The sequence below is a fragment of the Equus quagga genome, chromosome 1, assembly GCF_021613505.1.
Source record: "Equus quagga isolate Etosha38 chromosome 1, UCLA_HA_Equagga_1.0, whole genome shotgun sequence".
NCBI lineage: Eukaryota > Metazoa > Chordata > Mammalia > Perissodactyla > Equidae > Equus > Equus quagga.
In genome coordinates, this window is record NC_060267.1 from 140,977,531 (window position 1) to 140,995,194 (window position 17,664).

Consider the following 17,664-nt stretch of genomic DNA (forward strand, 5'->3'; position numbering starts at 1 on the left):
ATCTCCAGTCCTTTGAGCCAGCCCTCCTTGGAGCCCCACCCCTCGGTTTTTGGGGACCTTCCTATCAGGCTCTTATGCTGTGATTCCTCTCCCCTCTCTTGCTGTTTAACACTCCCCTCTCAACCTTTTTAATTTTTCAACTGAATGTGATTCTGCATATGTCTAGCTCCTGTGCCCATCTTGCTTCTCCTCCTCCCCTGTCATTTGGGATACTTGTCCATGTTTTGCTTTATCCCTAACTATTTGGAATGGTATTGGCAGTCAGGCAAAAGCCTCACCACCCAAGTTCACGGCATTTTTTTATCCCTTGGTGCTTTCTCCGGTTCCAGGGGTGGGAAGAATACATTCTCTTGTGTTTTTGTTTTGTGTCAGGAGATGAGCTCCAGATTAAAACGAACAAGTTCATCTTAAAACACGAACCTTTGCAAGAAGCAGAAACCTTAGCTGTGCCATCAGGATGTCATGCAACAAGTGTTTCTGAGGGAACAGGGCTCAGAGAATCTTTTGAACAGAAGAGCAGGTTAAAGGAGCAGTGTGGAAACCCTGTAAAAGAGAGAGTTAAGAAAGAAGAGACCAATTTCAGTCACAGGGCAAGAAAAGAATTTGAAGGATCAGGAAGAAGTAATAGTCTTAATCTAAAACATGTTACCTATTTGAGAGTTCCCAGAAGGAAGCGATCTCTTAAACATGGCCATGGCAGACACTTTAGAGGGAGTTCATACCACTGTGACTACAAAGATTATGGGAAAGGGCTCAGACTCACGATTGGCGGGTTCAGCCTGCATCAGAGAATTCATGGTGGACTAAAAGGGAATATGAAGGATGCGCATGGAAAAGACTTCAGCCTTAGCTCTCATCACCAGCATGGGCAGAATCTTCACCCAGCCGCGACATTGTATAAGTGCAGTGACTGTGGGAGGACCTTCCGTAATAGCTACCATCTTGCATGTCATCAGAGACTTCACACGCAGGAGAAACCATTTAAATGTAGGGTGTGTGGGAAGGCCTTCAGGTGGAGCTCAAACTGTGTGCGACATGAGAAAATTCACACGGGTGTGAAACCTTATAAGTGTAGTCTATGTGACAAAGCTTTCCGACGCATGTCTGCCTATCGTCTGCACCAGGAAACCCACGCTAAGCAGAAATTTCTTGAATCAAATCAGTGTGAGGAAGTTCTCACTCATGGCTCAGGATTTGATCATCATTTTAGAGACCAAAGTGGGGAGAAACTCTTTGACTGTAGCCAGTGTAGGAAATCCTTCCACTGTAAATCATATGTTCTTGAACATCAAAGAATTCACACCCAGGAGAAGCCCTATAAATGTACCAAGTGTAGGAAAACCTTTAGGTGGAGGTCAAACTTTACTCGTCATGTGAGACAGCACCAAGAAGAACAGTTCTATAGTCAAAACGAGCGTGGGGAAGGCTTGAGGCAGACTTCCAGCTGCAGTGAGCCCCAGAGCGCCCCCACCGCGGAGAAAGCTTTCCCGTGTCAGCAGTGCGGGAAGACTTTTACTCGCAAGAAATCTCTTGTTGATCATCAGATAACTCACACAGGGGATAAACCATACCGATGTAGTGAATGTGCGAAAGAATTTAGTCATAGGACAACGTTTATTGTTCATAAGAAGCAGCACGCCCTTAAGAGGAAACCTAAGGATGGGCCATCTCTCAGTCAGGACAGAGCGTTCCAGGTTCCTGAGGGCACCACGGAGGAGCCCTACAAATGCAGCCAGTGTGGCAGAGCCTTCCGTAATCACTCATTTCTCCTCATCCATCAGAGGATTCACACCAGAGAGAGGCCTTATAAGTGCAAGGAGTGTGGGAAAGCTTTCAGATGGAGTTCTAACTTCTCCCGACATCAGAGGATTCACGCTTTGGAAAAGCAGTACAAGTACCATGAAAGTGGAAACACTCCAGAACTACAGCCACAAATCCTCACTGGCGAGAAACGTTTTTGGTGCCAAGAATGTGGGAAAACCTTTACACGTAAACGATCTCTGTTAGATCATAAGGGAATACACAGTGGAGAGAAGCGCTATAAATGTAATCTGTGTGGGAAATCTTACGATAGAAATTATCGCCTTGTTAATCATCAGAGAATCCACACTAAAGAGAGACCTTTTAAATGTCAGTGGTGTGGGAAAAATTTCATTGGGAGACAAACCCTCTGCATTCATCAGCGAAGGCACACTAGAGCGGCACAGTCTGAAGGCAGCCTGGCTGGGTTGTCGTCCTGCCATGATACAGGGGTGAGTTCACAGGAGTTAAAACCAAGTGGGGAGAAGCCCCTTAAAGATTGTGAGGAAGCTTGTGACCAGAGCTCCAGGCTCGCTGGACTCCAGAACACACCCGTTGGAAAAAAGTGCCACAAATGTAGCACATGTGGGAAAATTTTTAAGAAGAGCTCACAACTCATTAACCATGCGAGATTTCACACTCGAGAGAGGCCATTCAAATGCAGAGAGTGTGGGAAGACCTTCAGGTGGACTTCAAATTTGGCTCGGCATATGAAAAAACATAGTGGAGATTAACTTGGGGCCTGACAATGGGGTGAGGGGATCCTAACTGCCCTGCTGGAGAGCTCATAATTGTAGGCAGTGCAGGGAAAACCTTCACAAAGGCCTTTCTGTTTGGGAAGCTAGTGGCAGAGAATCTTGAGGCTTCAAAAACTCAAGGCATCCAGCCTCCTACCTGCTGGAAAATGAGATGCTGGGGAAGAGCAGCAGCTTGTTCGTTGGGGTCCTTCTGGAGGCTTGGGCCCCCAGGCATGGCCTTTGCACAATGGCCTGGAGCTCCCCCAGCCAGGTCTCCTTCCATAACTCTAAAGGTTATTCTGTATCTCCTTCCATAACTCTAAAGGACTTTAAAGAGACCATTGCCCTTTGTGGTTCGACAGAATGTCTGTGGCCTGGTAGGCTGTGGCTGCTGGGAAGGGGCCACTTGGATCCTAAGTTTCTCTTTGAGTTTGGCCTGTGATGGTGCCCATTCTGTTTGACCTTTCAAGCAGCAGCAGAGAGAACTCCTCCTTGTCTCCCTAGATGCCTCCTGGAAAGTTCTGGCATGGCTTTAGCCTTCACAGCTGGCTTTGGATATCTGCTGTGGGCATAGAGTTGTCTCAGCAGCCAGCGGAGGAGAGCAGGGTGCTGGGCTCGATCACCTGGAGAATGGAGCTCTACCAGTGCCCCGTCGCCGTCTCTGTCCCACAGGTGTGCACAACAGCAGTGGTCCATCTGTTAAAGGAAATGTGCTGAGCACCTCCCGTATGCCAGGCACTGTTATGTGTGCCAGAGACCCAGCAGTGACTGGAACAGACAGAAAACATCTGCCGTCTTGGATCTTTACAGACAATAAACAAATGAGATAGATATGGTATTTTGGATGGTGATGTGTGTTGTGGACAAAATGAATCAGAGAAGATGGAGAGGGAGTGCTGGATTGGGAGGTGGGTTGTGATTTTAAATAGGCTGATCGGGGAGGGCCTTAACTGAGACGGTGAAATTTGAGCAAAGACCTAAAGGAGGTCAGGAAGTGAGCCTGTCGGTCTCTAGATCTAGGCACAGGAGGTGGGGTCTTGTCTGGTGTCCTCAGGGAATGGCAGGGAGGCCCTTGGGCTAAAGTGGAGTGTGCCAGCTGGAAGAGAGGTGGAGGGCCAACCCGTGTGAGGATCATGGGTCTTCGCTGGGCCTTGGGGTGCCTCAAAGGGAGGTAGGGAGCTTTTGGACAGTTTTGAGTTGAGGACTGTGTGGTCTGAATCTGTATTACATTTCACAAGGGTTAACCACAGACCTAAGGATTCAGTAAAATTCGGTGGCTGAAAGAGTTTTATGCAGTTATCCCTGCTCCCAGTTTCCATGAATGGGACTCCCCCAACCCCGCCCTGCCCGTGTCTGAATTTGGTACAAGACCTTCAGCTCTCAGCAGATGTAAACACTTGATTATTGTGTTGTATCTCTGACCTCTGCACCCTGCAGCATCCTCTTACCTTCGTGTAGCCTTCTCCATGCATTGGGTCTGCTGGTGGCATTGAGTTCAACCCAAAGGTACCAGTTCATGTGTATGAGGCCCTCAGGAGAAAAGGTGGCCTGGTGTGGGAGGCACCCCCTTGCACTTGCCCACTCGTGTTGAAGCGAAAAGCAAGAATCAGCTCAGTGATGTAAGGGTAAAGGATTGGTATTTCTAAAGTTTATGTCAGTAGTCATTGCTTCTGTTTATTGAAGAGCTCAGATTATAAATATCAGAACAAATGTCTTGCCCAGTAGTAGAGTACTGTCTCAGACTCCATTTACTGCTGTGAGCAGGGGCACGCTCCTGGGGCAGGCTGTTTCTTGTACTGAGAAGAAACCAACTTGGACATGCCCTCTTTAGTAGAGTATGGGTAATCTTACCCTCTCTGGATTGTCAGGGGCAGGTGAAAGTGACAGCTCTGACGCTGTGTGGTGATGTCACGTGGGATGGGCAGGGGGTAGTGGAGAGAGATACTGGGGCAGCATCTGTTGGTGTTCTGCTGCCCATTCAGCTTTGTACTCGGGAAGGTTTGGTCCTCTTGGCTCTGCCTCTCTCTTGCTTCCTACAGCAGCACCTGCTGCAGCCTGGAATCTGGTGTCCCATCACTGTCACCGTGCCAAAAACTGGCGCTAGAAGTAGCTGGGCAGGGACCAGAGTCACATGTGTTGAGGGCCCAGGGTTGTGGGAAGGGCCTTGGGGTCATCAGAGCTGGATTCCAGGCTCAGTGTGCCTTTTCTTGGCAGGATGATCTTGGGCAGGTCACTGCACATCTGCGCTTATTTCCTCATGTGTAAAATTTGAGTAACTGGCTATGCTACCTGACTCCTGAGATTGGCGAAAGAGGGCTTGGTTTCCTGGGGCTCTGGGTTAGGTGGCTGATCTGTAAGACCAGAGACCTCACAGAGCTGCAGCTCCCTGCTCCCATCAGCTGATGCTGCAACCACAGAAATACCCCTTTTCTCTTGTGCCACCTGGCACCTCACAGAGTTCCTGTCCCAATAAGGGAATTTTTACTGCCATTTTTATAAAATGAGATATACTTATTTTTAAACGTTCAAATCAAATTTTAAAATGTACAAAGAATGAAATAAAAGTCAACAGAAATCCCTCTATACTGAGGCGAGCCATTAATGTTTGTGATTATACTGATGCAATCTGCTAAATAACCTGTTTCTAAATAATTTTAATTATATGGGTAATATGTGATCATGATAGAAATGTTAGTAAATACAGATTAGCTAAAAGGAAAAAGAAACACCTACCTACTTGGAGCTAACTGGTAAACCTTTTGGTGTAATCAGTGTTGGATTTGACTTCGTTGTCCTTCCCTGAACCTCCCTGGCCTGGCCTGCCTTGTGCTGTCTCCCTTCGCCTGGAGTGCCACACCCCGATCCATGCTGGCCCAGGTCCTCACTCTCAAGGCCCAGCCCTTCCTGACCCCCATCCCTCTGAGCCCTCTCCCCTGCCCCCACCACTCCTGGTGCCAGTATCCTGCTCTGTTAGGTGATATTTGGGTTTCCAACAGTTGTGCCTCCCGCTGCAGCCGGGCTAAGCGCACTGGAGGCCAGGGTAGGCTGTTCATTTGTCTGTTTGCTGTGCAGAGGAAATTTTGCATAACATTGTCGTTGTTAAGGAATATAGAACTGAAGTCAGTTCAGCGAAGTCAGGATTGGAGTTTTTTGAAAAGGCCCTGAGTGAAATGTTGACTGGAGGCCACCCACAAGTGTACTCCTGCTAGTTAGGAACCCAGCTGTGGGTGGTTCTGAGCCATATGGCTCCAGTTGACAGTTTTTCACTGCCCCAGCCCACAGTTCTCATCAAATACCCCTATCCTGGCCTGGAGAACATTCAGGCTTCTTCTGGCCCTGCACAGCCTTCTCTTGCTCCCTAGGGGCAGCTGGGGAGAGCCAGATGGGCTGGAACTCCACAGAGAGGAGTGGGCATCAGACGGGCTGTCAGCCACCTCTTCAGTGTGGTCGGCCCCACGTTTGCTAACAGAGACTTGTCAGCCCAGAGTTGTGAGGAGAAGCAAGCACAGGAAATGTAAATTACTATGGACCATCTCACACTCATCAAGTTGGCAAATTTTTAAAAGTCCTAGTGTGGGTAAGTGTGTGGAACAATGGGAACTCACTGCTGTGGGAGTGGAAATTGTGACAACTGCTGTGCCAAGCAATTTGCAAAATTTTGTAAAGTTGTGTACACTCTACCACCCAATGATTCTACTCCTGATAAACCCTAGAAGAACTCCACGTGAAGAAGGAGATGTGCATAGGATTGTTGATTGCAGTATTGTTTAGGTAGCAAGATTGGGACAAGCCTAAATTTCCATCAACAGAAAAGCAGATAAATAAATGGGTTGTTTTTGGTACTTTGGGAAGTGAATGTGAAAGAACTGGAATTACATATTTCAACACAGATAAATCAGAAATGCTGAGAAAGTTGCAGAAGCTATATCCAATATACCATTTATGTAAAGTTAAACATACCGTGTATCTATGGGCACATTGTTTAAACTTACTTGTGTTTCACTTTTTCTGTAAAATGGAATAGTAGTCCCGACTTCACAGGGTGATTGGGGCGGGGGGTGGTTAATGAAGTAATGCATGTAAAGGCTTAGAATAGTGGCTGGCATGTAAGTGTTATTGGCAGAGGGTAAACAGTGGTGTTATTGTTTTGACAATAATGTATTTCCTGTGGATTCTAATTATATGAACTAAGATTGTATAAAATCATGCATTGGAATGATGTGTGAAAGTCGTGCTCTGCCTCCCCTGGGTGGGAGCTGCTGATGGAATCAGGGAGGGTACATGTGGGCTTCAGGTGTGTTTGATTTTGTTTTAAAAAATGGTGTAGATGGGTCAGCATGTTGATTTAACAGGATAGTGTGGCAGATTCTTTTTTTTAACTGTTTGCTTAAAATATTTAAAAATAAAAATATTCTTAAGGTTTGGCTCTGACATTTTATGATTTTATAGAAATTCTGGCTCTGCCATTTGTGTGATGTTACTTAGAGTGAACCACTTAATCTCTCGAGGTCTCAGTTCCCTCACCTGCAAAGATCAGGAGCAACGCAAATGGCTGTCAGTAAAGGAATGGTTCAACAGGTGGGTGTATCTGATGGAATACCATGCCACTGTTAAAAAGAAGGAGGATGTTCATGTATTGACGTGTGATCTCCAAGACATGCAGTTTACAGGAAATTATAAGCTCTATTTCTTTTAATTCCTCCTTGCCTAAAAATAACAAGTGAACCCAGAAGCTATAGACTTGTAAGTTTAAGAAATGGGATCCTGTGGACAGAGACGCTTAGTCAGCCACTGCAGTTTGTTAGGTAGATCAGGAAAGGTGAGTAAACGTTTATGTACCAACTAGCACACCTTTTAAATTAATGCTAACCATGCTAAGAACAACAAAGAGGTTTTGTGTCAGGAGCCAGAACCATATCAGTGATTTTAACAAGAGGAACTGACAAAGAAGCTGTCGCTAGATAAATATCTAAGTAACTAAAAAGGCAAAAAGAAAATGCTAAGGTATCCTGGAGGCAGTAACTGAGAAGCAGCTACGACCCCAGGACTGGGGGAACTGTAGTAGAGTCTGACCCCATTTTTTTTTTTTTGAGGTTCATAATAGTTTATATCGTGAAATGTCAGTTGTACATTATTTCTTGACTGTCACCAAATAAGTGCTCCCCTTTACCCCCCGTGTCCTCCTCCAACCCGCCTTCCCCTGGTAACCACTGAACTGTTTCCTTGTCCATGTGTTTGTTTATATTCCGCGTATGAGTGGAATCATACAGTGTTTGTCTTTCTCAGTCTGGCTTATTTTGCTTAGCACAATTCCCTCCAGACTCTGACCCCATTTTTGATGATAGCTTTCAAGCCCTCCTGCTCCCCATTTTGCCTCACATCTGGCTGAGCTGATAAGAAAGCCCAGGCACACCCTCTCAGCACCTGAGGGGGAGTTTGTGCAAACCCTGGCTTTTTTCCTTGCCCTGGAACCCTCACCCCTAACCACAATAAAAACCAGAGCCGCATGCTCCTCCTTTGAGTCAAGGCAAACCGACTGGCTTGGGTGCCTGTCATGCTCTCCCTAGGGAGCCTCATGTGAATAATAAACTCTCTCTTAACCTCTTGATCTGTGTGATGTCATCAGTCTCAACATCTGAACCAGTTTGGGGTGGTGGTATGGTATTAATCCCACCTCCACAGGGCAAGCTACAAAGCCAGGAACGAAGAGAAGTGGTTAGAATTGTTAAAAGGAGGACACTGGAAGAGAGCCCCAGTGTAGCCGAATTTAGACCTATGAGGAGGAGAGCACTGCTGGGCTGACACGTGTCTGAACTCAGCAGAAGGGCCACGTGTTGGCAAAAGTGCAAACTGGACTCAATTGCTGCTACCAGAAGGAATTGCCGCTGCTGCTGTGATGAAGCCTTGGGAACAGCAATCAATGCCCATAAAAAACTAACCAGGAGGAACAAGTCCCCTCTTCCTCCTTGTATTAGGATGGGATTCTCCAGAGAAACAGAACCAATAAGATGTGTGTATATATATAGAAAGAGATTGATTATATGGAATTGGCTCGTGATTATGGAGATTATGGCAACCAAAAATCTGTAGAGTGGGCTGGCAGGATGGAGACTCCAGAGAGCCAATGTTCCAGTTCCTGTCCGAAAGCTGCTGTAGGACCAGGAGGAGCCGGTGTTGCAGATGAAGTCCAAAAGGCAGTCTGCTGAGAATCTTTTCTTGCCTGGGGGAGACCAGTCTTTTTGTTCTATTCAGACCTTCAACTGATTGGATGAGGCCCATACACATTATGCAGAGTAATCTACTTAAAGTCCACCAATTTAAATGCTACTCTCATCCAAAAACGCCCTCACAGGAACACCCAGCATAATATTTGACCAAATATCTGGGCACCCCGTGGCCTAGCCAAGTTGACACACAAAATTAATCATCGCCATCCTCCAACGTTGTAGCTTCTCTCTTAATATTCCTTGATGGCAGAAGCTGACAGAGAACCAGCTGGCAAAAAAGACGTGGATTGAAGAGGTCCAACCCCCTCATCTCAAAAGCATCTATAGAAAGATGGGTTTGAAGCAGAGAGGCAGTAAGCTAATGACTAGCCTAGCTTTCTTGAATTATTTTATCTTAAAAATTCCTAGGATGTTCGACCTAGAAATTTGAGACTAAAAGTACTTGTTAAGGAAATTATGTGTGTTTAAGTTGTGGACAACTGGTCACTTAAAGGTGTAAATTATGTCATAATCAGTTGACTTTACCTGTGGACCTTGTAATAAGTAGCTGTTGGCTGTGACTTTACTCATCTTGTTGTAATGAACTCAAACTTAATAAAAGCCCCAAGAAGAATGTCTCAAAATTAAGAACATGGCTAAAGATATTTCTCTTTATAAGCATTTATTTTACAGCAAAATTAATAAATTTTAAATTTAATAAGTAACTTTAATAAATACAGCGCAGAATCCTGATTTGCCTCAAATGAAGCAGCGATTTAGATGATCAGGCCACAACAGAGCACAGGGGACAGGAGACAGCAGGCTCCTGTAGCCCTGAATTCTAAGAGAAAACTGATTAAAAACGCAAGCTTGCCTCCATTTATGTCCCATGGTTGAACCATCTGTCTTTCTTGTCCAGCTGATCTGGGAGCACATCAGTTCATGCCTTTTGCTGTGAAATCCGTTTAAAGTGGGTAAGGCAAGGAGACTGTACGCATCTGGGTCTACTGACTAAGGGTCATAGGACGTTCAAGTGGTTTCAACAGATGATTACTATTGGTGTGAATCAAAGAAGATGGTAAATATATTGGAAAGAGATAGAGAAAATTGGCTTAAGTATGGCTGTTTTCCCTTTGTGAGTTTAGGTTTGAATGAGAGCAGCAAACAGACGGCCCTCAGATGTATTTAAAATGGCCATGGAAGCTTCTACCCTGGTGAGAAGAGTCTGAAGAGTCGTTACGTACAGAAACCAATACTAAATGTTGAGGTCAGCAACCCCAGAGAAGCGTACTTTTACGTTCATTCAGACGTTTCCACGTACTAGTTGTACACATGAATCTTATTCGTAGAGAAAATAGAATGTTTTGGGGAAAATCCACAAGTTTTCCTTTCTTTTGATCCCTTTAGAATTAAAACAATTACTCTATGGACATGTAAGTTTCTTTCATCAGATTGTCAGCTGAGAAGCTCATTCTACCAAGGTGCATGCTAGTGTGTACATAAGCAGGAATTTTTATACGTTAAAAAAGAGAAATGAGGTAGTTCCAGAGGAGAAGGAAGTCTGGCTGGAGCCGCGAAAGCAAGCGTGGTGGCTGCATTGTCGCTGGAAGGAGCTGTGTGGGGTGGGTAGGAGGTCTTGCTGCACTGATTCTAACTGCACGAGGTGGACTGTAGAAGGTCCAAGTGATAAGCCTTGGTCACTAGCACTGGAGTAATCCACTGTGCGATGACGGTGTTTCCTGTCCTCAAATGCATCATTCACACACTATGAGGCTTCAACCCTAGGATGACTTTTCACTTGTCAGTGGTCACATTAGTTGGACCTGGCAATCTTTTAAAAATGATTTTAAATATAAAAGTAACCAGATAGTCTGGTCTCAGATTGGCTGAACACTGACAAGAGACACAGCTTGATCCACGTTCTTGGGCACTGAACACATTTAGTACTTGACGCTGCCTCTGAGGTGGTGGTGGGCTGCCTCAAGTTGAGAACAGATTACTTTCCTATCTACTTTGTTTTTTAACAGACTTGGGAAGAACATGAAAACTGTCAATGAGTTCATAATTTAGTTTAAATTATTTGACTGCGTTTCCTATTTTGAGTTTGATCAAAATTAACTGCAAAGCAGAGTTAAATCCAAATAGTGTTGAACAGATAATTTTCTCAATGAGAGGAGGCCCTAAGATTGTGAATGACTTGACCTAGAGAACTACTTCTAGTTTTAGAGGGCCCTGTGAAGGAAAATCAGGAGGCTTAGAAGGCAGCTCTGGGTAATAACTCTGGAAGTATGGTGTAAGTAACTATATTTTAAAAATATTTTTCTTGTGCAACGTAACAAAGTATATGAAACAAAAATGTAAAACTCAATGCAGTTTCATAAAGTGAGCTCCCCTGGAGTCACCAGCCAGACCCAGAACTAGAGCTTTGCAGGAAGCCCAGAGGTCTCCTGCCCTCCCCAGTCACTTCCCCTTCCCTTCCTACAAAGCAAACCGTCTTCTGATGTATGATAATCATCGCCTTGCACTTCTTTACCTTTTTACCACCTAAGCACACTCCCCTAAACAGAGTTTTACCTGTTCTTTGTTTTGAGTGTTTTTTAAATAGTTGGACTCATACGGTTTGTATTCCTTTGTGTCTGATTCCTTTTCCTCTCAACTTCTGTTTTTGGGATTCATCCGTGTTGTGTACTCTGTTTGGTTCTTTTCGCATGAAGTAGGTAGCATAGGCAATCACATAAGATCTCAGCAGGTTAGCTTTTCAAAATTCTGACAAGAAGACTAGAAAATAAAGTACCACAGGAAGGGAAATTGATATTCTCCATCACTCAGCACCCTAAGCTTTCTGGGAAGCTAAGCCTCATAGTTTTTTTGTTTTTGTCTTTTTGGTAAGGAAGATTGGCCCTGAGCTAACATCTGTTGCCAATCTTTCTCTTTTTGCTTGAGGAAGCTAACATCCTTGAGGAGCTAACATCTGTGACAGTCTTCCTCTATTTGGTATGTGGGATGCACCCCAGGATGGCTTGGTGAGTGGTGTGTAGGTCTGTGCTGGGTATCTGAACCGGTGAACCATGGGCCACTGAAGCAGAGCACACAAAGTTAACCACTACGCCACTGGGCTGGCCCCTGCCTCATCGTTGTTTTTATCTTTTCAGATGAGATAGAAGGGGATGTTTTGGATATGGAAATTTTGTTGAAGAAGGAAATAGGACAGGCAACTCAGTGGAGTCTTAGGAGCTACTCCTAGAACCCATGTCAGGCCCATGTCTGTGGGGTCTGGTGGGGACACAAGGGAGATGCCCGGGGAGGAGGAGTGGGGAAGGTTCAGGAGTTAGGGAACAAGTTCTGGATCCTGATCTCAGAGGGGCCGGACCTGGGGAGAGAGGGTGGGAAGGTCAAGAACCATCAGCTCAGTTTCCTCCTCACCAAAGCAGATATATCTGCCGCAGGTCCAGGGCTGGCTTCACGGGTGTGCGACTTGTGCATTTGCACAGGGCCCTGTGCTTAGCCTCACACTCGCTTTAACGCCCTGTTGTCACTGCCCTGAAATTCGGAATAATTTTGAACACTTTGCACTTGACCAGGCACATTATGTAGCTGGTCCTGATCAGATTCAAGGCAGCCCCAAACTACTACTCGGAGGGCCGGCGCCAAGGCCCCACTGAGGGGTGTGTGACTGCTGTGAGCTGAGAATTATCTGAGGCTCGAGGGCAGCCCCTTTGGAAAACGTTTTGTCAGTTCCGCAAAACGTTAAACATAGAGTTACCGCATGACCCGGCAAATCCCATGTAAAATGGCCTCTGGTGGCCCCTTTAAGCGTACAGAACATAAATATTGGAAACATTGCAAAGAGTGGAATTTTGGAAAACACTGTTCACCCTAACCAAATTGAACCCAGTTTATTTCCCACACTGGCATGTTGTGTGTCTAAGCAATGTTCAGAGGAGTTTCTACTTTCTACAGAAGATCTAATTACCATAATATCATCAATATAATGGACCAGTGTGGTGTCCTGCGGTGGAAAGATGATCAAAGCAATGTGAACTAGATTGTGTCTGGGGTTGTGGAGCTGATGTAGCCCTGAGGTAGGATAGTGAAGGTGTACGTAGCTGAGACCAAACTGCTTTTTGATGGTCTTTACTAACAGGTTTAGAGGGGGAAAAAAATTCACTAGATTAGTAACTGCTAATCAGGTGCCAAATGTCTTGATTTGCTCAGCACCAAAACCACACATGGAAACAGCAGCTGCCCTCGGAGTCACTGCTTAAGTTTATAATAAACCCCTGTCACTCTCCAAGATCCATCTGTGTTTTGCGCAGGCCGCGTAGGCAGGTGAATGGGGATGTGGCTTCGTCTTTGACAGTGTCACTAATCTCGGCAGTCTCTCCAGGGGTGCAGTATTGCTTTTGTCCACTAGTTTTGTAGGTAGAAGCAGTTCTAGTGGCTGCCACTTGGCCTCTCACCATCACAGCTTTCACTCCATGGGTCGGGGAACCAGTGTGGGGATTCTGCCAGTTGCTGAGTATGTCTATTCCAATTATGTATTCCAGACTGGGGAAATAATCACAGGATGGGTTCAGGGACCCACTGGGCCTACTGTGAAATGGATCTGAGCTCAAACTCCATTGATCACCTCACCTCCATACTCTGACCAGGAGACCATAGTGGCATTTTGAGAATCCTGCAGTTAGTGTCAGTTCAGGACCAGGCTCTAGCAATCCCAGAAAAGTCTGATTATTTGCCCTTCCCAATGCACGGTCACTCTGGTGAACGTCCCTGGGGGGCGTTGGGGTAGATGAGAAAGACTAAAACTCTAAATTGTTCTCAGTTGTAGCAGGGGCCTGCTTCAAAGGGAGCCGCTTACCCCTTACTGAAGCAGATCCGGGTCTGTGATCTAGCTAAGTCTGGGAACTGAGAGGTAGACTGTCACTGTTTTGGTGATTCAAGTCAAACTTCTATCCACTAGACCTGGAGAATCTCCACTTACTCAGATCCAATAAAGCCTTAGTGGGCTGCCTCCCGTTTCAGTTCTAGGGTCACCGTGATCAGCTAGCTAACGTCAAGGACCTCCCTCTGTGGGTCAGACTCTCCAGATTACTGCTCCCTCCGCTGTCCCTTACAGTAACCACACCCACCTTGTCTTTGGGGACTGAGTGTTACCACATGGTCCCTGCCTCCTCAGGATTCCATCGTCCCCACTGCATTTAGGAATTCCAGTTCAACGGTAGCAATGCCCATCGTCTGTAGATTCCCTGGGTTTTTCTATGTAGATAATCTTACCAACTATGACTACCGGCTGTTTTGTTTCTTCCTTCCCAATCTTTATTCTTTTATTTCTTTTACACGTTGTAATGAACTGGCTAATTTTACACTATTGAATCCTCATCTGATTCCTGATTTTAAAGGGGATCATTTTAAGGTTTCACTGTTAAGTATGAAGTTTTTTGTATGATTAAAATACTACCTCTATTGTGTTAAGGAAACGCTCCTCTATAGTTTTAGTTTGTCAATATTTTTAAAAATTATGAATGAGTGTCTTATTTTATCACAGGCTTATTCTGCTTCTGTTCAGATATGGGGACTTACATGGATTTCCTAATGTGAAATCGTTTGTGAATTCCTAAGATAAATCCAAACATGTATTTTTTAAAGCATCTATTGTTGGATTCAATTTGCTAATATTTTAAGTGGACGTAAGTGAGGCCATCTTGTTACACTAAATGACCTTTTCCTAGTTAAAACCCTTCCAGCACGTAATCATTATAAATTATTACACGCTTTCATGATTTCCTGGCCCTGATCCTGTGCACATACCCCTGCTGAGGGATTCTGATAGCTTTGTTCTTGACAATCTTAACAAATTTTCCCAAGGAATAAGACGGCCTCCAGGAAGAAGGAATACCTGTAGGATAGTCATCCTCACTGACAGAAGAAAAGAACAATGAGGGACCCTGGAGTCTATCATGCCTGAAGGCAGACCTTTCTAAACCCCCTCCTTACTGCTCATTTTCCTTACATAACTGCCTCAAGATTTTGTAATCCTTTTTTTTTTTTTTTTAAAGATTTTCTTTTTCCTTTTTCTCCCCAAAGCCCCCTGGTACATAGTTGTGTATTTTTAGTTGTGGGTCCTTCTAGTTGTGGCATGTGGGACGCTGCCTCAGCGTGGCTTGATGAGCAGTGCCAAGTCCCTGCCCAGGATCTGAACCGGCGAAACCCTGGGCCTCCCAAATGAAGCACATGAACTTAACCACTCGGCCACGGGGCCAGCCCCTGTGTGTGTGTTTTAATTTGTCCTGCTTTATCTAAGATGTTCTTTTTCTACTTTTGTTTTAGATGTATTGAAGGCTTTAAATTCAATATTTCCTCTATACCATACTAGAAGTTATATTCACTTTCTATTATTTGAAGAGATCATGCTTTTAAAAACCATATACACACAGTTATACTTCTATTAATTTGTAAGGTTACTATCTCTACCTCAATTACTTTGAAACACTATCTCTAATAATTCTCCATCTTTTTGTTTTATTTTTATCCAATTAAAAAATTAAAATGAGCAACTATTATTTATATAAAGTTTTATAAAGCAAAAATTAATAATCAGAAGCTCAAATAGATCTCCTTGAATCTCTCCCACTTCCTTTTCTCATTTAACAATACATCATGGACTTCCTTCCCGGAAGACACTCTCCATCTTATTGTCTAATATTTTTATTTTATTTGGTTTTTATCCCATAAACTAGACATTTTATTATTGTTTTATACAATGTTTACTACTGATGTAGACATCTTTATAGTTTACTTTTGCCTATTTTTTAACTTTGTGTAAATGGAATCATAAAGTGTTTTTTATCTTTTGCTCAAAATTATGTCAGTTTTATGCAAGTCACTTTGTTTTATTCTCATTGTTTTGTGATATTCTGTATGCTAACACCACAACTGATACCCAGTCCACTCATGACGGACAGTGGGCTCTTTCCAGTTTTTGTCCTGGCAACGCCTATGTCCGACCCTACGAAATAACGCCAAATCGTAGCAGTTCCTCTTGTTAACACTTGATTGTGCCAGATTTCTTCACATTTGCCAATATGACAGATTTGTTACAAAAAGCCACACAATCTTCTCTTTGCCAGCAGTACCAGTGTTATCTCCTGTAAAGGCTGCCTCTTCATTAGCCACAGCTCGTGACTGCCTTGGTTGAGTGTACAGAAGTGATTAGTTTTTTCACACTTGCAAGGAAACAAATTATGCAACTGTCCATGTATGGCAGGCCACAGAGGGGAGTCACCCACATTAGCAACACTCTGGATCCTTCCACCTCTCCTGGCATACTGGCTAGCTTCAGCCAGAGACCACCTTTTTTACAGGACTTTGCTAAAAGCAGCCAAGAAGGAGCCAAGAAAACCACCATTCTGGATTCTTTTTACCATTTTCCTAAAGCCACAAATTTGTTAAATTGTGGTCTACCCTCCAAATTAAAGAAGACTGCAACCTGGCCAAACATTTTACTTGAAGCACCAGCCTCCCAGTCTCTGCCCAGCTCAAAGCTGGGTTTCTGTTATTAGGGAAAAGTGGAGAATGGACACTGGCGGACCCTCACCTTGTCTCCATTATAGCTTCCTCTGGCATCATTTTCTTTTTCCCTGAGTAACATCCTTTAGACCAATGGTTCTCAACTAGGGGGCATTTGGCAATGTCAATTTTGGTTGTCACAACTGGGAAGAGGGTGACATCTGGTGGGTAGAGGACAGGGGCACTGCCAAATATCCTACAACGCACAGCACTGGCTGACCCTCCCCCCCCCCCCCCCCCCCCCCCCCCCCCACCACCAGAAGGGATTATCTGGCTCAAAAGTCAAGAATCCTGAGGTTAAGAAACGCTGCTTGAGACATGCCTTTAGTGTAGGTCTGATTGTGGTGAACTTTTTATCTTAAAAGTCTTTATATTTCCCTAATTCTTGAATAATTAGCTGAGCACACAAATCTGGGGTGATAATTTTTTCTCAGTATGTTAAGGATGTTCCACTAAACTCCATCATTGTTGATGTTGTCATTTATTTATTTTCTTTAGCTGCTTTCAAGAGTGTCTTCAATGTTCTGTGGTTTTGCTACAATGTAACTAAGTGTGGATGTTTTACATTTTCCTTTTTTTTAAATAATTTTTTTAGATTTTATTTTTTTCCTTTTTCTCCCCAAAGCCCCCCGGTACATAGCTGTATATTCTTCGTTGTGGGTCCTTCTAGTTGTGGCATGTGGGACGCTGCCTCAGCGTGGCTTGATGAGCAGTGCCATGTCTGCGCCCAGGATTTGAACCAACGAAACACTGGGCCGCCTGCAGCGGAGCGCGCGAACTTAACCACTCGGCCACGGGGCCAGCCCCTACATTTTCCTACTTGGGATTCAGTGGGATCCCAAACTCTGAGAATTCCTGTCTTTCATTAATTTTGGAGAATTCCCAGTCTTCAGTCTGATGTGGCCTCCCCCCTCCCTGTTCTATCTCCCCAGAGCTTTCTCTCTCTGTGTTCTGTATGTTGTCACTTCTTCCAATTTCCTGTCCCCTCCTCTCTGTGCTCCTCCAGGAAAATGGCATTGAGGATCTTGTTGAAGTTCACTTAGGCCTTATGTCATCTGTGTCCTATCTTATTTTTAATCTATTGACTTCTTATTCCTAATGATCATATTTTTTAATTTTTAAAATGGAAAAAGCTCATGTTAGCACAAAGAATGAAACACGATATTGTTTTAAAAAGTGTTTAGAAGAATTATATATGTATATATGGAAAGCAATAAAATAAACATTCAAGAAAGGCTTCAGTATTAGATTTTGAGACATTTTAAAGGTCAAACCAGGTCATGATTTGTGACAGGCTGGAAGCCCCTGAAGACCCTGTGCAAGGTCCTGTAAACAGCTTGGAAGACGGCTGT

General features: G+C 44.4%; 1 protein-coding gene across 1 annotated transcript in view; it reads left to right on the forward strand.

Moving 5' to 3' along the window:
* Nucleotides 1–7,913, forward strand: part of ZNF445 (zinc finger protein 445) — a 29,562-nt gene extending 21,649 nt beyond the window's left edge. The window contains exon 7 of the mRNA XM_046682591.1: nucleotides 373–7,913. Coding sequence (XP_046538547.1) covers nucleotides 373–2,534 — 2,162 coding nt within the window. The 3' untranslated portion in view covers nucleotides 2,535–7,913. The remainder of the gene's footprint in view (nucleotides 1–372) is intronic.
* Nucleotides 7,914–17,664: the final 9,751 nt, after the last annotated feature.